We start from the raw sequence: 27,187 nt of genomic DNA, 5'->3' as shown, positions 1-27,187 counted from the left end.
AACATGGAAAAAAATTTTCGCGGTGTTCATCCGGACGTAGCCACGGATGTTCGTAATCATACGATACATATTCTAGAAGTCTTTCTCACCTCAAGATCGGCTCCCTCCAATTTAGATAAAATGATTCAAAGCAAAATTGTTAAAACAAAAAAATTTCTTGCAGATCACCCCAACTTACTTTTTACAAAAGCTGATAAAGGCAACGTTACTGTCTGTCTTGACCAATCTCTATATAAAAACAAGATGACTGATATGTTACATGATTCGAACACATACCAGATTATTGACAGAAATCTCTTGAACAGTCTAAATAACAATTTAAAAACATTGTTGAGGGATTGGAGTGATAAAAATTATATTACTAAAATTAAAGCGAAGTCTCTCAAAACTAGTGCGGGAACTTTACCACGAGCGTACGGCCTAAAATACATAAACCTGGCATTCCGCTTAGAATTATAGTCTCTTCCATAGGAAGTCCCCTACACTCCTTTGCTTTATTTTTACACAATCTCATCTACAAAAATATCCCCAATCCCTCTAGTCATGTTGCTAATAGTTTTAACCTTGCTAAACTTTTACAGGATCTGCCTTTCGATGAAAATCTAAGCCTTTTTTCGTTGGACGTGATTTCTCTGTTCACTAACATACCTCTGGATTTAGCAGTGGGAGGGTTAGCTAAAAGATGGCATCATATAAAAAAGGCTGCTCGCTTCCGTTCCATGAGTTTGTCAGAGGTGTAAAATTAGTAATGAATTCCACTTTTTTTACCTTTGATAATGTTATTTACAAGCAAACATTCGGCACACCAATGGGATCTCCACTGTCTCCGATTTTAGCGAACATAGTGATGTGCGATTTGGAGGAGAAGGCACTCAAACAATTGCCATGTAGTGTTCCGTTCTATTTTAGATACGTCGATGATATTATGTCAGCTGTCCCTCCCACACTCATTTCTGATATCAAAAAAATCTTTAATTCTTTCCATCATAGAATTCAATTTACAGTAGAAATTGAACAAAATAGATCATTGAGCTTTCTTGACGTTTTACTTATTATTCAAGACAATAAAATTGTAACGGACTGGTACAGGAAACCTACCTTTTCGGGACGTTTCTTAAACTTCAATTCACACCATCCTATGGCTCATAAAAAAGGCATTATTGTGAGCTTAACTGATAAAGTGTTCCACGTCTCTCACCCGCAGTTCCATGAAAAAAATCTTCACATCATCATTAGAATTTTAATTGAAAATAGTTATCCTCTTAGTTTAATTTTCAAGGTTATCGGTAACAGAATTCACAAACTAATTTTCTCTACTCCCAATCCAGTCAACTCTCTTCCTTCTTCTACTTCTCCTTGTCTTTCTACATCTGACTCTTCTCCCCCCCTCCTACTTTGTGATCCCCTTTATTAAAAATATTGCGTCTAAATTCATACCTCTGTCACATCATCTCAATAAAAATTTAGCATTTCTCATCCTTAATAAGTTAAATCATTTTATCAAAGTTCACAAGGACCCCCTACCTAACGAACAAAAAACCAATGTAGTTTACAGAATTAATTGTCTTGACTGTAATGCCTCTTACGTAGGACAAACTAAGAGACAACTCATTACTCGTATCAAAGAACATCAGTCTAACATTGATAATCCCTCGGCTAATTTAACAGTTGTGTCTGAGCATAGATTAGCAGGTCATGAATTTGATTGGAATAACGTTTCTATATTAGACAATGAACCACATTACATCAAGAGATTGGTATCTGAAATGCTGCATATCAAAAATCAATCCAATAGCATTAAGGGGATCCTAAAACGACGACCGAACTCCGACGGGATAGCGCCCTCATCTAAGCGTAATTAAAATTGTCGATAATACCGACAATTTTAATTTCGCCATTACCGACAATAGTATATATACATAAACCATATATATTACAAAGAATAATTTTTAATTGTGTTTAACATGTTAAAATCAGACAACATCTTTCTGCTTCTTTATCGCACGCATATCGAAGCATGTAGATAACAGAAAAATATAGATGTGTCTGGCATGTCATATGTATAATTTAAACACAATTTCATGATTATTCATGACTATATATATATATATATATTATATTGATTATGTATCTTCTCATGTATCTTACAAGAGCAATAACACATTTGACCATTTGTGTACATATGTATATATAAATATATACATTTCTATATGTTATATTCTATATATTCTATATTTCTATATATATTTTACAATATGAAATATAAAAATTTATTATTCTGTTACGAGTAAGACCATGTATTGTAAATGTTTGTAAATTTTTATTACAATTATATAAATAATTATACATATATAATGAAAGAAACATTTACATGAAAAAAAATTTAATTTCATAAAATGTATTTTTGTTAATTCCATTATACTGATTATGTGTTAAAAAAAACAATCTGTACTGCATAGATTGTAACTTATATAAAATTACATTATATATATATATATATATATATATATATATATATATATATATATATATATATATAATGTAACTTTATATAAGTTACAATCTATGCAGTACAGATTGTTTCTTTTAACACATAATCAGTATAATGGAATTAACAAAAATACATTTTATAAAATTAAATTTTTTTATATATATATATAGTAGGTATTATCACACATGTAACTTTTTATAAAATACAATCTATGCAGCACAGCTTGTTTTTTCACATATAATCGAATTAGAAAAAAATATTATATGAAGTCACATATTTTAATCATGTGTACATATTTGGTTTGTTACATGTGTGTACAAATGTTTATATTTATAATAAAAATTTACAAATATTTACAACATATCATCTCGATTGGGACAGAATACATTTGTAAAAAATATGGAAATATAGAATATATAAAATATAATAAAAATGCAAAAATATAGAAAAATATAGAATGGGCCCTTCCATCGCCCATTCCCGTGAGAACGCTACCAAAATATTTTATGTATTTAATTCGTCTCTCCGACAGTAATTTATAAGCGAAATTGAGGCGCGTTTTTTATTTGTCTCACTCTTACGAGTCAGAATATAGATCTTTTTGTTAAATTATAACATTTCATTTTGAAAAAGGCAACAGTTTATTGCTTTTTATAATTTTATAAATATGTTTATATTTTTTTAATAACCAGCACACGAATAAATTGCCTTTGGATTACATTTTTTTAATAACCAGCACACGAATAGATCGCCTCTGGATTACATTTCTTTAATAACCAGCACACGAATAGATCGCCTCTGGATTACATTTTTCTAAAATAACCAGCATACAAGTAGTTCGCCTCTGGATATTTTGTTTAATAACCAGCACACGAATAGATCGTCTCTGGATATTTTTTTTAATAACCAGCACATGAATAGATCGTCTCTGGATATTTTTTTTAATAACCAGCACACGAATAGATCGTCTCCGGATATTTTTTTTTTAATAACCAGTTTACGAATAGATCGCCTCTGAATTACATTTCTTTAATAACCAGCACACGAATAGATCGCCTCTGAATTACATTTCTTTAATAACCAGCACACGAATAAAGCGCCTTTGGATTACATTTTTCTAAAATAACCAGCTCACGAATAGATCGCCTCTGGGATAAATTATTTTTTTCATAATCAGAGCGTGTTGTTTTCATAATCTGTGCATGTTGTGCATAACCCTAATTATGACAACAAAGTTCTACCTTTTAAACCATCCTCTTTTTGTTGTAGAAAGTCGGCGAGCATACAAAGGTAAATATTTAGCGCTATATGTCACTACCATTGTATAAAAATAAATAAATATACAAAAAATAATAAATATATGTAAGTTTCGTAACTTTCGATTGAAAACGTCACTAGTCACGATCGACTCTTTCCGCGCTGCCTTGTTCTTACGCGTAAGTACGGCGCGACAACGAGTCGAGTACTGTCGGCGAAGTAAATATATCACAGCATGATTCCGCGTTATACTATAGAAAATACAAATTTTATATTTTTTATTTTTTCAATTTGAAAATAATTGCAATAGATTAATGAGACTTTTTCAATTAAAATGACACCAAACACGACATAAATCGGATCATTTTTAATTAAATATATAATTAAAATTTAATAATTAATTTGATTAAAAATAATCCGATTTATGCCGTGTTTGGTATCATTTTAATTATAAAAATCTCATTAATCCATTGCAATTATTTTCAAATCGAAAAAATGTTAAATAAAAATTTTAATTTGTACGATATTTAAATCCATAACAGTTGTTATAGATAAAGAAAGGTCTCCGATTTGAAGCGAAAGCGAGAACGAGTAAAGAGCAAGCGAGATAACGAGTCATAAAAGAGTTCCGAAGTCCCGCTCGCCAGGTCCGCTGTTTCTTATCTTCATAGGTATACATGTCATCTTATTCTAAAAAATAAAATTTTTATATTTCGCATGTTTTCGATTTGAAAATAATTTCAATGGATTAATGAGATTTTTGCGATTAAAATGACACGACATAAATCGGATTATTTTTAATTAATTATATAATTAAAATTTAATAATTACTTTAATTAAAAATGATCCGATTTATGTCGTGTTTGGTGTCATTTTAATCACAAAAATCTCATTAATCCATTGCAATTATTTTCAAATCGAAAAAATGCGAAATATAAAAACTTTATTTTCCACAATAAGATGACATATATACGTATAAAGATAAGAAAATACGAATCTGGCGAGCGAGACTTCGGAACTCTTTCATGATTCGTCATCTCGCTTGCTCCTTATTCCTTCTCGCTCTCGCTTGAAATCGGAGACCTTCCCTTATCTATAACAACTGTTATGGATTTAAATATCATATAAATTAAAATTTTTATTTGGCACTTTTTCAATTTAAAAATAATTGTAATGGATTCATGAGATTTTTACAATTAAAATGACACCAAACACGACATAAATCGAATCATTTTTAATTAAATAAATTATTAAATTTTAAATCTTTCTCGTTCACTACGTAGCGCTTGTCAGTTTCATGCTTCATTCTCTTACATTCGCACTTCTCTCTCTCTCTCTCCCTCTGTCTCTGTTTATTTGCCCGGTATTCTTCCATTCGCTTATGTCACTTTTACTTTTCTGATTCTCGTTTCTCCATATAAAATTAAATTTTATATATATATGCATTTTTATTTTATAATACTAACGAAATATAAAATATTAAATTTGTCTCTCTTTCTCTCTGTTTTGTTATAATAAATACAGCTATGTAATACAATTAATATGTATTTTTTACATTTGCAATAAGAAAAACGTTTAGGACAATTGATCATAATTTGCAGCTATTTACGAACAATAAAGTTGAATGTATATAGAATCAATTTACACAAAATAAAATTTGATAGATTTTATCAATTTATATTATTAAACATGTATAAGCGTATTCAATTTTATTTTAATTATTTATTTCATACAATACAATAATAATAATCACATGATTTTTATAGCTGATAAGTATGTATTTATAATTTATAAGAACTATATAGTCTATATTTGTCAACAAAACAAAATTTTCTTAAAGTAGAACTTGTAAATTTCATTATTATATCATATGTTGAGGTAATTCGTAGTAGTGATTTTATTAATATATATATTTGTGATGCAAATTGATTCTACTAAACTTTATTCTTGGTAAATAGTTGTGAATTGTTATCAATTATCATAAAGATTATTCTTACTGCAAATGTAAAAAGTATATATAAATTGTATTACATAGGTGTATTTATTATAACAAAACAGAGAGAAAGAGAGACAAATTTAATATTTTATATTTTGTTAATATTATAAAATAAAAATGCATACATATAAAAAGCTTTTTTTGATATAGAGTAAGAACCAAAAGACAGTAAAAATAACATGAGCGAATGTAAGAATATAATACCGAGCAAAAAAACAGAGAGAGAGAAAGAGAGAGAGAGAGAAAGAGAGAGAGAGAGAGAGAGAGAGAGTGAGCAAGCGATAGAGAAAGAGCGAACGAGCGAGCGAGCGCGAGAGAGAGAGAGAACGAGCGAGACAGAGAGAGAGAGATAGAGAGAAACGCAACATGTAATGTGAAGCATGAAGCTGAGCGATATGTAGTGAGTGAGAGATTAAAAAGAGACAGAATGAGCATATGATCGAGAAAACGAAAGAAAAAATACGAGGGAGTGCAATAATAATAATGCGTATATGTATAAACTATTATCACAGGCATGAAAGAGGGAAAGAGAAAATACGATTTTGTCTGTCCTTGTCGATAAAAGTTTAGAGGCAGTGCCGTCTATCATGCTATCCGTTAACTAATTTTGTTTGGTTTTACTCTTTTGATATCGATACTGTACACGCACGCACGTAAACTAAACAGTTCGATCATTTATCTTTTTATACAAGCTTCTAAGATCATTTCTTTTACTTCTGTATTATTCTTTCATGTTATCCCAAGTGCGGACGCTGTGTCTTTTACACAGACAAACTGCAAAATATATATATTAAAGCAATATTGTGATGCAAAAAGTCGGTAACACGACTGTAATTAACACATTAATTATAAGTAACTTTTCTTGGTTTTTTGCATGAAGTTATAGCGTCCGCACTTCGTTATTCTTAATACTTTAATTGTGGAAAAGGATTTATCGATCTGTGTAGCCAATAAAAAGATAAGTGATCGAACTGATTCTTCGCATTTTGTCGGTAAAAAAGTCGACTTTAGGATCCCCTTAATATTAAAGAGGATATGGATATGTTGGATAGCTCTTACTTTCCCATTTTAAAAAAATTAGTTTAATTTCTTTTCAAAATTAGTTTAACATATCATTTATTTCTCCCTTATACTTTTCCTGTCCTCCCATCCTTCATTTTCCTTTTTTTCCCCCCTATTCTCTTTTCTCTATCTCGTGACCCACTTCCACCCGCGTTCATGTTATCCTTCCATCCCCTCCCTCTCTAATAGCTAGTTTCGATATTTCGGCATACGCGTCCCATTACTGTTCGAACTTGCGATCCATCGACACATGAGTTTCGACGCTCCTTGGGCTCTTGCGATGTGCCTTTTCCGGTTTGCTCTTTTCTGTTATCTTTGTGAGAGGTTTGGTGAGCGTTTTTGTTCTCGCGATTATTATTTTACGAATCTTTTCTTTTTATTACATGTTATTGCCTGGTTTCATCGCCTTGATGAGCGTTTATCACATTTTGCCGGTCACATCACAGCCTTTGTTCTTGCGATTATTAATTTACGAACCTCTGCACATTATTTTTTCTCTTCTTATTATATGTTATTGTTTTTTATCATCGCCTTCGACTTCAAAATTATAACGGTTCGTCTTTGTTATTTATTTGTTATTTTTTATTATTGCTTCCGTACATAACATAATATTTTTTGCCGCTTCTGTTGATATGTGTGTCAAGGTTTGTTGGCTCCTTCTGTTTATAATTATTACAGATTTCCTACGGAAATTCTCAGGATCTTATGCATATTAATGACTCACTACATCTGATGACTAAAGTTCCTGAGTTTTTGCCATACTTTCATATCGAGGAACGATCCTCCTTAGAGACATTCCAACGTCTAAGGTGAGCGTCATGTCCGCACATGTACACAGATTCGTTACTGTCTCTTATGCGTACACAGATTTATTGCTGTCTCTTATGCGTTCTGATACTTTTATATACCGGCGACTTCATAATAGTAATTTACATGTTATTGGAAAGAATTTTCGAGCGTCATGTCTGCACGTACGCAGACTTACTTTAATCTTTTATGCGTATTGACACTTTTATACTTGCGACTTTTATAATTTTTTGTACTACTCGACTCTTTTGTTTGCTTTTGTCAATTAATTTTTTTTCACTGAAGAGAACCCGAATGGGGTAGAAACGTTTGATGTTAATAAAACTTGCACTTGATCCATATGTTATTTTCACAGTTTTTTCCATCTTTGCCAAAATAATATATAGGTGCTGTTACTTTGTTTGTCGCCACAAGAGACGCGATTTTGGTTCATTGACCCGGAATTTCTTTTTTTATTATTTGAAGTAATTTTAAAATGTTAAAAACTTCAATAAGGTATATCTTCCATCAATAAGGTATATCTTCCATTAATGTCCATTGTTCCATTAGTCCACTATGTATACTTATTAAACTCAAGTATAAGTCCTAATATCATCCTGTACATACATATCCAGGATGTCTTGAGGCGTATCCAGGGCTGTCCTAAGTATATTTTATAAAATTCCTCAAGACATCATGAACACATTTTAGATGAGTTTTTTACTATCTGGAATGAGTGAAAACAAAGCTTATAAGTGCATAAATGCTTAACTAACTCGGCATGTAGTATTACTAAAATATTATAATGTTCAGAAATATTTCATTAACATTTCAATTGTAGCTTTGTATCTGAAATATTTCAGAAAAAAAGTTTTATATTTGTATGTTTGGAAACATATGATATTACATATTTAGAATGTGTTTCTTTGCTTTGTCGCTTCGCGGTGCTACACCAAGCATAATTAACTCGTATTCAATTTTTCAACAAGAAATGTCCCAAACAGCGGACGTCTTTTGGATCTCCTAAGAATGTCCTGCACGGATATAGGAGATATTCTGAGGATATCTATTTGTAATCCTCGTAGATTCTGAGGATGTCCTGAAGAATAGTAAATGAGCGCCTCACATAAAGCTAGATATATCCTCAGGAGATTCTATTTCAAAGTCCTAAAGATATTTGCAGGATGTCCATAGGAAGTCTTATAACTCTTGAAACGTCTACAATACATCCTAAATTGGTCCAGAATATATCATTGAGATGCTTTTTATGCTATTTTCAGGATTAATTTAGGTTATATCCAGCATATTTTTTCGCATATTTTATTTCGCGTTGCTTGATTTGGTAGTTTATGTGCCGAATATATGTTTGTATATGCAACGCAAAAGTATATAATTTTTTTAATTTCTTCTTAAATAATCCTGAAAATATATACTTGATATAATCTAAATTAATCCTTCAAATAGCATATATATATAGTACACCGAAAAATTGTATTCTCAACTTGAGAATAAGCCACTTATCTTTAGAATATATTCTACTAAAATAGGCGCCAAGAGGATCTTCTTAAATTAAGAGGAAAATCTTCTAAAGAGATATTCTTATTAAATATTCTTATCATACAATGAAAAATGTTTCTTTGGATTTAATAAATTTTGCTGAAGTCAAATAAATTTAATTATTGGTCTAAAAGTTTTTTTCCGTTCTAATTTCAAATAATCTGTTCAATATATTCTGAATCCCAACAAGGAATTCAGATTATTAAATAAATTATTTTAAATTCAGTTTAAAATTAAACTGATAAACAGTGATGTCAGAAAGAGGATGCGGCTCAAATGCACACAATCAGAGAACCTGTGTGTGAACAACGTTTTCTTTTTCGTATCACTGCTAAGAAAAAAAAATATACTTTAGATCTTACGTTAATACAAGTCCTTTATATACATTTTATGATAAATATTGAATACGAGAAAAGTTAAGAGTGATGTCGCCGCATAGCGGCAAGTAAAGAAACATGTGCCATTGCACTGCACGTATTTCGCACACGCAGAAATCGAGTTGCGGCGCAGAAATCGGAAATTAAGAGAATATATTCTTATTCATTAAGAATATTTATTAAGACAACTTATAAAGTGTACATTTCAAGAATACAATTTTTCGGTGTATCAATCACATATTTTCTGAACTAATTTGGGATGTAATGAGGAACACAGAAAGATATCCTTAAAATATCTCTTATAGTTACGCAGGGCTCCCTTAAGAGATCTAAAAAACATCCTGAGCTGTTTGGATTATGATCCTGAAAACGTCTTGCGCTGTCTTGTGCTGTCTAGATAAGGAACACAAAAGGATATCCTTAAAATATCTCTTACAGTTTCGCAGGACTCCCTTAAGAGATTCAAAAAATATCCTGAACTGTTTGGCTTTACATCATATCCTGAATAAATCCCGCGTATATTCCGAGGATATTTATGATATATTCAGGATCATCCTGAGGATATCTTGTGCTGTTTGGGGTATATAAAGGACTGGTACTAATATAAGATCCGAACTATATTTCTTTTTTTTAGCCAGTTTAATTTCTGATAAACTGAGTTAATTTAAAATAATTTAAAATAACTATAAGAAATTAGGCTCTGTATATTGAAAATATAAACTTAAATTTAAACGGGCCATCAGAGCCAAACGCGGATGGTAGTGCGTAAGTTCAACGAGAATTAAGTTTTCGTTGAAACTTTATTTGTGTGCACAGGGCACAAAATTTTTTCTCGCCTACAACACTACAGGGGAGGAAAGAGGGATAATTAAATAATTTCTCGAATTGAGAATTATTTTAAATTCGCTTGGTATCGTACCAAGAAAATTTTGTGCCCTGTGCACACAAATAAAGTTTCAACGAAAACTTAATTCTCGTTTAACTTACGCACTACCATCCGCGTTTGGCTCTGATGGCCCGTTTAAATTTAAGTTTAAAATAATTTGTTTAATAATTTAATTTCTGGATCCCTTTTTGGAATTCAGAATATTAAATAAATTATTTGAAATTAAACGGGTAAATGGAAAATAGCACATTTATTGCGTATTAAAGTATTCTTAATACCGCGAGTGCATTTATATATTATTATAAATTTCTAAGATATTCATTTATCAGAAATATAATTACAGAAATAATAATATTTCAGTAATATTATTAAAATCTTTCGACAAAGTTTCCGATTTGAAATAATTACAGTGAAACATTGCAGAAGTGTTACATAAACGGTCATGAAATATTTCTGTAATACTGTTGAAAAGTATAATATTTCAAATATTTGAAATATGGCAGCAATAATGTTTCAATAATATTACATACTGAATGGGAGAACATCCTGAGGCTGTCCGACGGACAGCCTGAGGATGTCTAATAGGATATTTTAGAGTCCTAGAAACTAATATTTGGGTATCTTTTGCTCTTCCTCGGGACATCCTGAGTATGTCCTAGGATAAAATTAGGATATCCACAGGATATCCGTAATGTCCTGGACGTCATTCGGATGTCCTGAGGATGTCATTGTGCTATCTGGGTCTCGACTTCCTCTTTCATTCGTCATTGACTAATCCAATCAAGAAAGTATCTGGAATGTATCTGGAATCATTAATTTAAAAAACAGATTACAAGAAAGTTGTAACGGAGCACCTTTCCCGAGGCCGCGGATCGGCTCGCCGGTGTCAGGGTTCGGGAGAAGGGGAGGCTCAAGCTCGCAGAACTACACGTTTCAAACAAGAACAAATTCTTTATTTAGTTAATCTTAACCTAGGTTTACAAGTATATCTATAACGAGGATGCGTACAACTAGGTACGGACGCAGATCGGGCGCAAGATATTTACAGGGTAGTCGCGCACAACTAGGCACGAACGCGGATCCTATTCTACGGACACAAGACAATTACGGACGGGGACCTTATTCTAAGAAAGCAGGATATTTACAGGGGATCGCGTGAAGGCGGTTACGCCTTATTCGTTCCGTTCCAGGAGCCGTGAAAACAGTTGTTGTTCCAGGAGCCGTGAAAATGGCTGTTCGTCCAGGAGCTGTGAAAACGGCTATTTGGTCGGCGCCGTGAAAATGGCGGTTAGGTCGTCGAAGATTCGATGCGGGGAACGAGACAGACGGTTCCGGACTCCGACTACAGTCAGCCGAGTACGGGAGCACTCGTACCCTGGACCGAATCGTCCGTAACTCAACGGGATGCTACTGGTCGTCAGATGCATCCGACCGGGCACGGTAGCAACCGTGCTCTGGACCAGAGAGCAAGAATTAGCTAAATTTACTCTTTAATGGAGGTCAAGATTAAGTGAACTTTGCTTCATCTTGGAAAGTACATGCGTGGACAGTATGTTCTGCCCCCCTGCGGGGGGCCCCACTTTCAGAAGATATAACCTAACTCAACCCGTGTTTGTGATGTGGGATACACTTCACTTTGCATAGAAAGTTACAAATCTATGTGAAATTATGTAACAATTGACCTTTCTTTCGATAAATGTATTAATGAACTTATGAAACTTTTTTTGTTTATATCTTTTTAATAAACAATGACCGCCGACTGTCGCTGACTCAGGTATGGTGTAGGGTGAACCTCGCTTTGTATAGAAAGTTAAAATAATCTTGGCCTCCTTAGAAGTCAAATCAACATTGCTTAGGAATTTGTATAATTGAAATTAACGTACATGGTGTCTAAAAATTCTATAAAATTCGTAAAATTTTTTTTCTTAATAACTTTTTAATAAAGGACGAGCGACGGTTGAAACCTTTTGAATGTTACTGAAGACAGTGACCTTAACAACATATGTAAAGGTCAAAATCATTAGGGCTGGGTCCGTTATTATGCATATTTACCACAATCAAAAACAACTAAAAGGTACTTGTTGCCTGAATAAGAAGCAGGGAAGGGACCAAGAATGTTCATTTGCATTCTTTCAAACGGAACACCAGCATTATAAATCTACATCTCTGATCTCTCCTTATCGGACGGACCTCTCTTAGCGATGCAGATCTTACAGGATCTATACCAGTTTTCAATATCCTGTTTACAAGTGATCCAATAAAATCGTTTTCGTAACTTCCCTCCGACAGAATAACGGGTGGCGAATACATTCGCAGGGACGGGACGCGGGGGCGCAACAATATACATATATTACATAGACTTTCTTGTAATCTGTTATATAATATATATATATATATATATATATATATATATATATACTGTTACGTCCAGGCCCGAGAAAGAATGGGCCGAAGGAAGGACGTGACACTTGTAGCCCGAGAACAGGTGCCTTAAGGGCAGATGTCTCGGGTCGAGCGAGCCTGCGGGAGAGCCAAAGATAGGTCAACGACCGCAAGGGTCGATCTTACGCTATTTCTGGTCCAAATGACCGCTCGACGGTCCCCTTTTTGGTAAAGGAATTTAATCCTTTTTACCCGGGACGGGACCAAGTGCGATTCAGGAGCGTGGGAGAAGTGAGGGATCAATTGAGTTGAACGCGAAAGAATAAATTTAAATGAATTTATTATACATTATAAAGAAAGGTTATATAAAAATTTTAATCATAAATCGATACGGTCTAGTACATGATTCTGTAACAATATTAAGTGAGTATGTGTATGTACGTGAGTGTGTGTGTGTGTGTGTGTGTGCGAGACGAAGAGGATCTAATCAAAATCAGGAGGATACCTTTCCCGGAAGTATTCTATGGGAAAGGCTATGGGGTTATCGGTAAAGGGGGTGAAACAGGGAATGGAAATATCGGGAGGAGCGGTGCGGAGAAAAGCTTTAAGGCTAGGAATGTGTATGAGGTCAGGTCCCAAGATGAAAGTACCTGGGAGGATGGGATCTGTGTATTCAGGGTAGGTTAAGGAGAGAATCGTTGCGGCGGTTCGATCACGAAAATTGATCCAGGAGAAAATAGGGGGAGAAAGAGCGGGAGGAGAGAAGAGATGAGAATCGGGAGTTGCTTGGTGGGCTGGAGAAGGAAAAGGCGACAATTGCGGAAATTCAGGCGGATGGTCGGGTTCCGTGTCGTACACGGGAGAGTAACTAGGAGCAAGGGTTCCAGGACACAGATACGGGGAGTAATTGGGAGGAGAGGTTTGAGGGGGGAGATATGAGGAGTCTCGCGTATCTTCTTGGATGTTACCCAAGAAGATTCGGGTGATAGGAAGATTCGTATTTATTTCGTTTAAATCTAATGTAAAAGAAGGGTCAGCCACAGCCCGAGCCAGTAATCTGCGGGTTCGGCGATTGCGACGGTATCGGACGGTATGCGACGGAGTCGCTTTGCTTTGGCTCTAGTGGATTTCCTCGAAACGGGTTCCACTAGGGAAGCGATTATAATAAGTAAAGAGAAGAAAAAGGAGGGAGATCATAAACAAAAGAAAAGACTTACTATTTGTTTCGGAGAACGCGATTGCGGTTAGCGCTGGCTGGTGGTTGTTGCTGGGCCTCTTGGCGTCGGGAATGACAGTATAGTTGCACTGTTACTTAGCAAACGCGCACAGACTCGATGGAGTTACTGACTGTTTTTGTTACTACAAATAACCTCGAGATTTTTGAGTAGTGACTGAGTAATACAAAAATGCTGAGATACTGAATGAATAGCCGATTAAATAACTGATTAATGGAGACTTAAGGATGAAGAATACTTAAGAAGTGTGTGCATTTGTTCGAAGTTCGCGTTTATATATTGTTTTTGGATTACCCTCTCCTAGAGTGAGGACCCAGGGAAGTTAACGAATAGAAACTCTCATTAGATTTCCATCGTCTCTTCCCTGCCCCCTCTTATGAGCGTTTAGAACAAATGTAACAAATCAGAATTTTATTACATTCGTTCGCGAATAGGAGAGCATCTTCCAAAACGGGGAGACCTAAGATTCTCAGTATCGGAGGTGGTAGTAATTTATGTCTTGCAGGATGCGTCTGCTAAAGACAAGGGATGACTTTTACTACCCCCTTGAAATTACGATGGGTACGTGTGTCGCGTCGCGACATCCGGTCACTCGCGTTTTCATGAATAGTTTCTTTTACTTTCTATAGCTTTTTGGATTTTATGAGTTATCAAGTGATCGGAAAATATCAAGTTCGGCTGACTGGCTGGCGCTTTGACTGTGACCGGATGCTACTCTTTATGATTTTATAGCCTGTTAATATCTGGCTGTCGTTTTTGGAGCACATACTGAGAATCCTATTCCAATTTAACTGACATTAACGATTTTTTGGAAGTCATGCACGTGTGCGCCAGTTATGGGAAAGAAAAGAATCGTGAAGTCCCTTGGACGTAACAATACAATATTATCTGTATATAATATATATATACATTTTTTTTATCCATAAAAATCGAAATCATAAATTAATATCAAAAATCAAGATTAAGATAATCTAACTTAACTTCTCACAAAATGTTTTTCTTTACTCACCTTTGGCTGCTCTTTCCGCAATCTTCGGTAATAATTTTAATGTAATCATTTCATTTTATCTTCTACGTATGCCGTAACTTCTACTAACATTTTTGTCATTATGAATCGCTGGTTAGAATGAAAAAATATATATTTGTCTCCTTCTAACTTATTGCACCAGTACAGCAATTCAGTTATAAAGAACAGATCCATAGTCCAATTGTTTGCATTTCCCGCGCTTATGACGTCAGTACTCACGGTACTTCACCATTCAACTATGGGTGCGTTCCGTTATTCACTGCAAGTACTGGCAGTACTGCCAATGACGTTCCAATATGGACAGCAGTACACTACGAAAGTACTGCTGCAAATGTATGACGTCATTAATTTTGATGTCATTTCCTGTTGCGACTACTGCATCTGGCGAGGTAAAGCACTCGCAGTGATTTAAGATGGCCGCTTCAATAGAAGAGATAACCTTAGTTGATGCTGAAACAAATGAGACTTTTGTATTGCAACTTAATTTAGAAGATGCTGAACGAGCACGAAATGGTACGAAGTTTTTATTTAACATAATTTTTTCTGTATAATAATTATCTGTATAATATATTCTACGCTTTAACAGATGTAGAAATTTTACATTACTTTAAGTTATATTTACTAATAATTTATTAACTATAAATTAAATTTATTTTTAAAATAATAGAACTTTATTTATATTTTTGTTACAGATGTACAATTTGCAACCAAATTATTAGAGCACGCAAGACAAAATTCCATCGAATCAAATATCCAATCAAACTCATTCAATAAAACAACTACTGATGAGGCTACTACATCTAAAGGTAAAAAAAGAAAAGATTTATTTGACATATTTATTGAAATCTAATGGAAATATTAATAATAATAATGTTTCTTTGCAATATTAAGACCAGCATAATTGGACTAAATAAGAGACGATGTTATTAATTGACATTTATAAATCTAAAGAAAAAGATTTCCACAGTGGAAAAACTATAGTAAAACATTGTTGGGAGACCGTATCTAGAGAAATGGAAAAAATGGGATATAATATAAGTGGACAGAAATGGAATGTTGTATTAAATTTCAAGCGATGAAGCGGACTTATAAATCGATAAAGGATCACAATAAAAAATCGAGAAATAATGCAAAAAAATGGGAATATTTTGATGTAAATATCTCTCTTTTTATGTCAATATTTTTATGCTAACAATTCTTGTAAATGAAGTATATATTTTAGCTCATGGATAACATATTTGGTGAAAAGCCATGGATAGAACCATTATCAGTTGCTGGTACAAGCTGTGATGCCGATTCTGAAAGCACTTCCACAGAGAAAATTCGTGAACAATCTGTTAATGAAACATGTTATAATACGCATATTTTAGTTTGCTATAATGCATTTTTTATATATATTCTAATATTTCAAAATATATATTTTTTACAGCAAAAAAGCGAAAAGTAAGTATGGATAAATATTTAGAAGAATTATTAGAAGAGAAAAGACTGAAACGTGAAGCAAATGAAAACAAACATAAAGAAATGATGAAGCAGTATGAAAGCCTAAAAACATTATTACAAAAATTTATTGAAAAAGATGGCCTTTAATTTTTTTTTTCCATTAAAATAAATCTTAATTTATTTTTAATTTTCTATAAAAATCTATTTTATTTTTTTATTATCCAAAATAAAAATTTTTGTTTGCAAATGTTCATTACGTTTAAAAGTTTTATGTGTGAAATTTTTATTTTTGTGATTGAAAAGCAATATTTTCTGTTGTTCATTGTAAGGCTGTGAAACAAAGACTGTTTCATATTACTTATATGTACATATGTGTATATGTGTACATGTATATACTGTACATTTATAGTTAATAAAAAGTAATGCAATTAAATAAAGTATATATAAAGTAGTTTTTATTTACAACATTCAACGATACAAAATTATTGTATGAATAATGTTTTATATAAACATTTAATATTTAATTTATTATATATATATATACAGGGTGATTCAAAATAACCCCTGTGTCCCTGAAATGACATATTCTTGAATCAATTCTAAGACGATTTTTCCTTCGGCAAAATTTCGTCCGAAGCTTAGTTTTTGAATTATTAAAGGAAGTAGTTAACGTATGACGGGTCGAATACAAGAGGCAGGCAAGGGTGGCGCGATTCACCGTCAGACGCGGGTGCTTACGCGGGGCGCCTGCTGCGATCAGCTGGTCGCTATACACATACAGACACACATGCGAACACATACATTCTCTCTCTGTCTGTCTGTCTGTCTGTCTGTCTCTCTCTCTCTCTCATTTGCTCACTCACCTGTAATTTTTTTTTTTTTTTTTTTACGAGAGAGGGGAAAATGCATTTTATGCATACCCACCGGTCGATCCAGTGACTTATGTGGGACTCGAGTACCAAGTCGAATTACCAACTCGGTACTCCCTACCCACTAAAAACCCCTCTCTTTTCACGAATTTCCTTTGACACACTTTCTCTCTGACTTCCCGAGATCTGTTTTCACATAATGTCAAAAAATAGTTATTATTACCTTGTTCGATGACTTTTGATGTATTGCTGTAATTGCTTGAAGGAGAAATGAATTTTCCGATAGATCGTACGTTCTCAAATTTAACGTAGATATCACGTTGCAAAAGACAAGAAATCCACACTAAATTATTAACTGAAAGTTTTTCTTCTTTCATGAACTGTATTTTTTTATAAACTTTAACGTAATCACATTTATTTACTCACTCGATGAGATGAGAAATTTACTAATGACTCTATCACTGATCACTATTAATCACTGTCGAATAATAACTGTTGGCGATTAAAAATCACGCGATGAAAGAAACACGCGCGGACACGTTACTACACGACGCGACGACGCGACAATGCGACGATAATTATTCGGCGACTGCAAGCAGTTTTTTGTCATGGTAGGTTGCGGTAGGTTAAGGTACTACTGGCGCTATCGAACGCGATCATGTGTTCGATTGAAGAATGCGGTAAACATAATAAACATTTAACGTATTAATATTATTATTATCATGAATGTGTGTGATATCCATACATCGTATGATATCTATTTAAAAATTAATTAGATTAAATAAGTGTTTTTAAAATATTTATTACTTTTACTATTATCTTAAATAAATATTTAATATTAATATTTTATATGATAATAGTAAAAGTAATAAATATTTTAAAAACACTTATTTAATCTAATTAATTTTTAAATAGATATCATACGATGTATGGATATCACACACATTCATGATAATAATAATATTAATATGTTAAATGTTTATTATGTTTACCGCATTCTTCAATCGAACACATGATCGCGTTCGATAGCGCCAGTAGTACCTTAACCTACCGCAACCTACCATGACAAAAAACTGCTTGCAGTCGCCGAGTAATTATCGTCGCATTGTCGCGTCGTCGTGTCGTGTAGTAACGTGTCCGCGCGTGTTTCTTTCATCGAGTGATTTTTAATCGCCAACAGTTATTCGACAGTGATTAATAGTGATTAGTGATAGAGTCATTAGTAAATTTCTCGTCTCATCGAGTGAGTAAATAAATGTGATTACGTTAAAGTTTATAAAAGAATACAGTTCATGAAAGAAGAAAAACTTTCAGTTAATAATTTAGTGTGGATTTCTTGTCTTTTGCAACGTGATATCTACGTTAAATTTGAGAACGTACGATCTATCGGAAAATTCATTTCTCCTTCAAGCAATTACAGCAATACATCAAAAGTCATCGAACAAGGTAATAATAACTATTTTTTGACGTTATGCAAAAACAGATCTCGGGAAGTCAGAGGGACAGTGTGTGAAAGGAAATTCGTGAAAAGAGAGGGGTTTTTAGTGGGTAGGGAGTACCGAGTTGATAATTCGACTTGGTACTCGAGTCCCACATAACTCACTGGATCGACCGGTGGGTATGCATAAAATGCATTTTCCCCTCTCTCGTAAAAAAAAAAAAAAAAAAAATTTACAGGTGAGTGAGCGAATGAGAGAGAGAGAGAGAGAGACAGACAGACAGACAGACAGAGACAGAATGTATGTGTTCGCATGTGTGTCTGTATGTGTATAGCGATCAGCTGATCGCAGCAGGCGCCCCGCGTAAGCTCCCGCGTCTGACGGTGAATCGCGCCACCCTTGCCTGCCTCTTGTATTCGACCCGTCATACGTTAACTACTTCCTTTAATAATTCAAAAACTAAGCTTCGGACGAAATTTTGCCGAAGGAAAAATCGTCTTAGAATTGATTCAAGAATATGTCATTTCAGGGACACAGGGGTTATTTTGAATCACCCTGTATATATATATATATATATATATATATAATTATATGTTTTATGAAAGATATATTTAAATAAAAAAACTCGGCGCGCTACCAATTTGATTGGCAATAATAATAAATGATAAATGAACAATTACATATTAACATTATTTCAATAATTACTAGGTAGCGCCGAGTTTTTTTATTTAAAATTTTTTTAATTTATATTTTTTTTCATTTTTAATTTTTAAAAAAATTTGTTCTTTTAATTATTTTAATTTTATTATTATTAAATTATTTTATTTTTGTAGAAGATTGAAAAATTATTGACGTAATCTTTCATTTTTTTGAATTTTTAATTTTTAAATAAGTTTTTTTAATCTTATTTTAATTTTCTAGAAAATTTAAAAATCATTTGACGTAATCTTTTATTTTAAAAAATTGATTCAACTCTAACAAAAATATTCTTCTTTATGACAAAAATGTAATAGATTTTAAACGGAACTTCTACCTATTTGTCAGCAGCGGATTATATAAAAGCACATATGTATAAAATTTTATAACACTAACAAACTTAAAGTGAAATTGCACTCCAACTTGACGCAATTTTTTATAATTAATATCAGTATTTTTTATAAAAATAACTATTTTTTGTGAAAATTTTTCAGAGTTAATTTTTTACATAAAGGTAGCTACTTTTTGTGATAGCTATTTTTTGTGAGACGGTTTTTAGATGAACTCGACGCTTTTTCTTTACCTTTTTTTAAAAGGTATTTTTTTAGGGATATCACTTCTTTTTGTATAAAAAATTATGTATTTTAAATTTAATTTCTCATAATTATTATTTTTCATAATATTTATTAAACATTTTTAAATAAACCTACCACGACCCCCGTCATACTATAACAAAATGTGACGGTCTCGCTTGCTTACTATAAATATTTAAATATTATATGATCGTTTTTTACAGATATTTAAGTTTAACTTTTCTTTAAAAGGTATTTTTTAAGAATATCACTTTTTATGTATTAAACATTACATATTTTATAAATTTTTTATGGATATTATTTTTTTATTGTACGTATTTATTATACATTTTTAAATAAACCCCCCGTTATACTTTTTCAAAATGTGACGGTCTTTCTTGCCTACTACAGATATTTAAATTATTAATTTTATAATATTGGATATATTTATATATTACTTATTAGACATTCTTCGTAGAAAAAGTAAACAAACATTTTTACCACCTCTAGGCCACTGTTTTTTCTTAACTTCCCTGGCGGAAAAATTTCTACAAAATATTACAAAAAAATAAAAATATAATTACAAAAAATTACGTCAAAATCTAAAAAAAAGTGCTAGAATTGGAACACTTTTGTAGTTTTTTGTAGTTTTCTAAGTGCTAGTTATTCCGGGAAAATACAGCTAAGTAATGATATTCTACATATTTCTACGCCATAAAAATACAATATTCGACAGACAACTAAAATTATTTATGATGTTCTACGTATTTTTATGTGTGAAAAAATACAGTATACTACAAGAAAATGTTACAATTGAAATGCTTGTGAATAATACTTTCGTATTTTTGTTGTAACAAAACTTGTGATTTGTGATTTCGATTCGACAAATATCCAGCTCGAATTTACGCCAGCCATGCATTTGTAACTATTAAGGATGCATTGTGCTAATAATTGTACGTTATAGCGCAAGTGTCGAGCGGCATCAGGAAAATTTGCCAATTGAAATCGCAGAAATATAACCACAAAGTTTTGTCGCAACAAAAATATGAAAGTATTATTCACTAGCGTTTTAATTGTAACATTTTCTTGTAGTACACTGTATTTTTTCACACATATAAAAATATAATAGAAAATGTAGCAAAAATGCGCACATGCACTTTTTTTTAATGTATACTATATTATACAGAATAGGAAATTAAAAAATTAATAGAGTAATTATATGTGTGTGTTTGTAGATAAATTTTATTTTTAAAAATTGTAAGTACTTTTTGTAAGTACCACAGTATTATATTATAAACGATTAACCAGAGAATATAATTATCAAAAAATAAACTGTAATCTAACATAACATTTATATGATATATTAATCTGTTTTAATATCTCAGGTTCGACATCTTTCGTTACAATTTCTTACGTGATATAAAAGTATTTTGAAAAAAGACAATTTAATTCGTTAAAAATTCGTTAATTTTATTAACGTAAATAATATGCAATATGCAATCTTATTTTATCAAAATAAAAATGAAGATTGATCTTGAACCATTAATCATTTGTTTAATATTAATTTTGATTTTTATTTTGCAAAAAAATAAAAAGTTATGTGCATCTTAATGAACTTAGTGAAATAAATGTCTAATATGGTTCTAAAAATGTATAAAATGTACTTAAAAAATTAAATTTTCTTTTTCAACGCTTGTGAATTTTGAACAACGCAAAATTAGAGGCAGTTGTCCTTTTCGGAGCGACATAATAAAACTTTCGTTTATCAAAAGTATGGTTTTATTAATTTGTTTTTACTGATCTAATTGATTCCCCCTCAGATTCTACAATGGATGAGTCTGTATCTATATCTGTCTTCTCCATAAAATCCGTTTCTAGATCTTTCAGTTTTAGCTTCTCGTTTTTAATATCACAATATAAATCTTCCTTTGAACCATTATTCATGATCTTGTTTTCTTGATTAATCGTGCTCAAAGTGAAGATTTTACTTCGTTTGTCATTATACGTTCTTTCATTTTTATTTGCATTGTCTTCAAGATTTTTTTCTTTACTTAACTGGAATTCATTTACTGAGTCATTATTGGAATGTAATTGCGTTGTGTTAATATTTAAAGATTTTCTTTTCTTTGGAACAAGTGCATTTCGCGCCGATGTAATGGCACCATTGAGGTATTTATTCAACTTCTTTAATTCTTCCCCGATAAGGTGTTCAGGATACTTTCTTTTATCTCGCATCCACATTTCTTAGAAACCAGCGACTGCTGCCTTCTTTTTCGGAGTTAATTCGATAGCTTGTGTATTTATTTGTTTACGCACACATCGTTCACTGAGAGGTTATATCCCCCAAAGAGATCTCGATAATCCAGATATAAATTTGCTCGATTCCCTTTCTCGTAGAAGGTTTTCATATGATATTATAGAAATCCATGATCCTTTTCCAATATATACATCTTCACCTTTTGTCGTGCCGATTTCTGGTTCTCTTTGCGAAACCTCATCATCTTGCATAATATCTGTAATATGTAATATTTATGCATATATAAAATGAATTCGTATACAAAACGAAACAAATAAAAGTTTAAGTTTAATTTTATTTATGAAAACATTATTGAAATTTTTATTGAAAATTAAATATAATACATTAATTCTACATTACTTTGATAAAAATGTATATATATATATATATATATATATATATATATATGTGTATATATATATATACCTGCGCGCTGTGATGACATTTTTTGGTGTTGATTGTTTTCCAGCAGAGAAAGTATTTGTCTTCCCGTTTTTTCTGTTAGAGGATATGCTTCGGATGTTTTTAGTTGTTCGTACTTGTCAGTCAATGTCTTAATAGTATTTTTTTGTCGTTCAACTTCGCAATTTAATTCGTAGAAAGATTTTTTTAAATTGCAATACTTTTTCTGAAGAATTTCAACAGAGTCTTCGGAACTTGAACAATTACTATCTGCATGCTGGGGACTGCTGTTATTAATGTCCTAAAAATGTTTTATTTTTTAAAAATAACATTTTTAAATATTCAATTGACGTGAGTGAGCTGATTGCAGTTTCATTTTACTTTAATCTGTGTAATATGTTGAAACGCTTCACTTTCTGTCACTGATTTTTCGTCTTCGACTTCTTTACCTTTCTGAAAAATATTTTATTTTATAATTTTATTTTTCTGTTAGCTTTTCTATCATAAAAATAAAATTATATCTTCCATTGTATGTTTACAGTAATGTACCTAACCTTATATGTATAGGATTAATGTATATAACTTATTATTTAACTTTACTGATATTCAAGAGTGGAGAAATAGAAACAATAAGGAAAATCGTGAAAAATTTGTAATATGCGCAATATTTTTTCCAATACATATTTAACTCAATTATCAAATATTATGACTCAAAAATTAAAATTCATATAATTGAAACTTATTAATATTCTTGATCGTCTCAAAGAAACTTTTTGGTACCTTTTCTTTCTGATGTACTTGCAAATAAGCTTCTACAATTTTTCTACTAGATGCTTTTGAAGCCTCTTCCTTTATATGCTTTTGAATCTATAAAGTATATAATGTATTTTATTATATAATGTATTATATAATGTATTATATAATGTATTATATAATGTATATTAAAGTATATAGTGTATCATTATATTATGTAGCTTTTCCGATACAAGTTTGTAGTAATTAATGTTATTTGTATTTATAAATAAAGAGAGACATCAATTTCGAATTATATTCACAATGAAAAATGATTTTAATATGAAAATGATGTATTGTTATAGGCAATAATTTGTGTAAAGAATTTTTTGTATACACTATAATATCTCATATCCACAATGGATGTATGAAGAAATGATTGTTTTAAATTTTCTTCTTTTCCTTAAAATGTGTATCGATATAATAACATCAATCACTTTGGAATGGTATAATATCAAAAAATATTACTACATTATTGTTGATAAAAATGTTATTACTTTCAGAAATTCTAACTCTTAGAGACCAAAGTCTTCATGGAGTTACTTGTTACTTGGATTACTCATTTAGTCTAAACACAAAATATTGAGTTTTACAAAAAGAGAATTCTGCACAATAGTCTTTAGAAATGTATTTGTAAGATTTCTACTAGTTACTCTTTATCCATGTTTTATATATTAATTTTATATATTATATATATTTTATATATTAATTTTTATATATATTGAAACTTTATTTTGTATTAACTTCTTTTTTTTTTCAAGAAATTTAACTTTGTATATCATACAAAGAATGTGAAAAATCATTTAAAATTTGTTTAATAAAAAGCAATTTGACGCTTAATATTGAATGTCTCCCCTTATATTCATTTTACGTACCTTTCGTGTTTTTTTTTAAGATGCCATGGAGTCTCTATCTGAATCAGACTGATAGCCCGCCTTAATTTGTGATAAATTTGATTTTGGTACATGTAGTCTTTTTTCATCTAATGACTTATTTAACTGTTTCATAGAGGCTATATATATATGTATATATACATGGAAAAAATAATTAACACAAATTGTTTTTATGCGCTCGTATAATTTATAAATATAAGCAAAAACAAAATATGACTAAAAAATTCAAATTATTAATTACTTCAAATGACAGTTTTTTGCTATTTTACTATAACTATTTCAGTTAATTAATATGTTAAATCCATAATTGTTTATTTATAAAAAATGATAAATAAATAAAAATAATTTATATATTTGTATTATTTATATATATTTAATAATAAATATAACTTTGTCACATTTTTTTTAGCTTAAAAGTACAAGAATTAAATAAAGAGATTTATTTTATAATTGCAAAATTTTTTTATTACAATTTCAAAATATTTTTAAAAATTCGATTTACTTTCACAACATAATTTACAAAAATTTCGATTATCCGCACTTCAAGACAATTCTTTACATTTGTAAAAAGTGGAGAAAAATCATTGCAATTAATAAAAAAATGACGCTCACTTATTGCAAGAATGAAAGAAACGACAATGCATGAATATATTATATATATATATATATATATATATATATATATATATATATATATATATGTATATATATATATATATATGTATATATATATATATGTATAATATATGAAAAACATACCTCGTATCCGTACTTGACATACGCTTTTTTCATTCCCTTCCTTTAACTGATACAGCCGTTTCTTATGCTTTTCATCATCTGAATCAAACGTTTCAGGATTCAATTTAAGAACCGAAGACGTTTTAACAATTTTGTACTTTTGGTCTTTCGGCAAATAGACACGTGCTACAGACATCACTATATAATATATGACGATCTTTATTCCACAATTTCACAAACTATTATATTGCACCGCTTCCTTTTTATATACGCGGCCCAGAGCACTTTTGCGCCAATATCAATGATGAGAATAAGAGTGAGTTATTGAAACAGTCAGTTTGTGCTCTACCGACGAAAGCGAAACGTGTATGCGCTCCATTTATAACAAAAGACAAATGATTGCGTTGATCGTACAAAATATTCATTTTTCGATTGTCTTACCTTAATACTTTTATGTACAAAATAATGAGAGGAATCAATTGGTGTAAAGAAAAAACATAGTTGTTTCTAAGAAAAAATATGTAATTTGCAATTAACAATTACATATTTTTTTTTAAAAACAACTATGTTTTTTCTTTACACCAATTGATTCCTCTCATTATTTTGTACATAAAAGTATTAAGGTAAGATAATCGAAAAATGAATATTTTACTAGATATTTTACGGTTTATGTAAAATTAAGAAATGATTTCAAGCCTCATAACTCGGAAAGTACTTAATGAAAACTAACTTAATTATAGTGTTTTGGAAAGCTCTCGAGATAAGCTACAAGAATATGCAAAAGCATATAGGGTGTCCCATTTAAAAAGTTGGAGGTGACCTTCACATAACCTTGACAACGCTATTCGAGGTCATAATAATGTTGCTGTGTAATGCGCCACATAAAACCCTATAACTTTTGTATGAAACATTTCTTTTAAAAATGCGTATTTTTCGAAATATTAAGGGGTTTCCACACTTTTGGCAAACCCTGTATGTTTGAATAAATGAATAAAAAGTGAAAATAAGGAATGATATAATGAAAAAAAATGATTTATTTTTATTATTAACATTGAATATTATATTGCGTACATGCACATTTTTTATATGTTTATCATATTACTCTGTGTATAGGTGGAATCTGAAAACCTATTATTAATTAATTTAAGTATGGAAAAAAGCCAAACTTTCAATGAACAGGAAGAACATCTGTACCTTATTCCAGCACGTAACTGGCAATCTTTCAGCAATGATATTATTATAGAAAATAAACTTGAACAATATCATGTGAATTTAAGTAGTAATGAATTAAACGAAGAAAATAAAGAAACAGAAAAAGATACAGAAAAAGAGACTGAAGAAGATGAGACAGAATACAAGTCACTTGATGTAAGTATACTGTGTAGAAACTTATAACAGCGTTATATATAAAATAGTTATTTTTTATTTAAAAGTTTTTTTTTGTAATCTGACTATAAACATCCAATGTGATACATTCTAAATTTATTAGAGGAAAATAAATTATTGAGAAGTATATATACTCATAATTGCTAAGAAAATTAATAAAAATGTATCATCGTTAAATTATTTTATAGTTATCAGTAATAATTGAGGTGTATTTTGCATGTATTAAAATTCATTACTTTTAAAATATATAAGCTCTAATTGAAACTATAACGTTTTCTGAATATAATATTTTTTTCTATATTTATGAGTCAGGCTGACATCTCTGAGGGTGGATCATCCCGATGGAGCGGAATTCGCATAAGCGGATCAAGCGAATAACCAATCACAAGACTGTTTAGATAATGGAAATAATAAAAATCGTTTCGTGATTGGCTATCCGCCCGATCCGCTTACGCGAATTCCGCTTCATCGGGACTCGGCCTGAGAATTTGTTTCCTGATTTCTTAAGTCAAACATCTTCTATCTCATTTTTAAGTGATATACCAACTGAATTGGATGACAAAATATTATTTAATCATGCAGCAAATGAAGACTACAACACTAAG

General features: G+C 31.2%; 1 protein-coding gene and 1 pseudogene across 3 annotated transcripts; both read right to left on the bottom strand.

The window, feature by feature from the left end:
- Positions 1 to 15,078: 15,078 nt before the first annotated feature.
- LOC145974439 (uncharacterized) lies at positions 15,079 to 25,568 on the bottom strand. Of its 2 annotated transcripts, XR_014439677.1 has the most exons (3): positions 25,218 to 25,568; positions 24,441 to 24,577; positions 23,992 to 24,133 (listed from the first exon to the last, which is right to left on the bottom strand). XR_014439677.1 is itself a non-coding variant. In XM_083104280.1 (2 exons), the coding sequence occupies exons 1-2, from the start codon at positions 25,390 to 25,392 to the stop codon at positions 15,313 to 15,315; spliced, it is 369 nt and encodes a 122-aa protein (XP_082960406.1). In that variant the 5' UTR covers positions 25,393 to 25,568; the 3' UTR covers positions 15,079 to 15,312. The 2 variants fall into 2 exon arrangements, 1 of the variants encoding a protein (XP_082960406.1); XM_083104280.1 differs by lacking the exons at positions 23,992 to 24,133; positions 24,441 to 24,577 and adding an exon at positions 15,079 to 15,506.
- LOC145974993 (uncharacterized) lies at positions 21,454 to 24,572 on the bottom strand (annotated as a pseudogene). The gene is made up of 5 exons (XR_014439859.1): positions 24,465 to 24,572; positions 23,554 to 23,640; positions 23,155 to 23,226; positions 22,798 to 23,074; positions 21,454 to 22,588 (listed from the first exon to the last, which is right to left on the bottom strand). The product of XR_014439859.1 is annotated as an uncharacterized LOC145974993 (transcript).
- Positions 25,569 to 27,187: the final 1,619 nt, after the last annotated feature.

This window comes from Camponotus vicinus, unplaced genomic scaffold, assembly GCF_025532165.1.
Source record: "Camponotus vicinus isolate PSW18456_S1 unplaced genomic scaffold, iyCamVici1.0 SCAF_7, whole genome shotgun sequence".
NCBI lineage: Eukaryota > Metazoa > Arthropoda > Insecta > Hymenoptera > Formicidae > Camponotus > Camponotus vicinus.
The sequence above is the reverse complement of the archived record's forward strand: the minus strand, read 5'-3'. Positions and strand labels throughout refer to the sequence as shown.

Coding starts and splice junctions, on each gene's coding strand:
- LOC145974439 (XM_083104280.1), bottom strand. CDS start 25,392: ATGTCTGTAGCACGTGTCTATTTGCCGAAAGACCAAAAGTACAAAATT. Junction 15,507..25,217: donor ATGTCAAGTACGGATACGAG/GTATGTTTTTCA, acceptor CATTTGTTTCAG/CATCAACTAAGGTTATCTCT.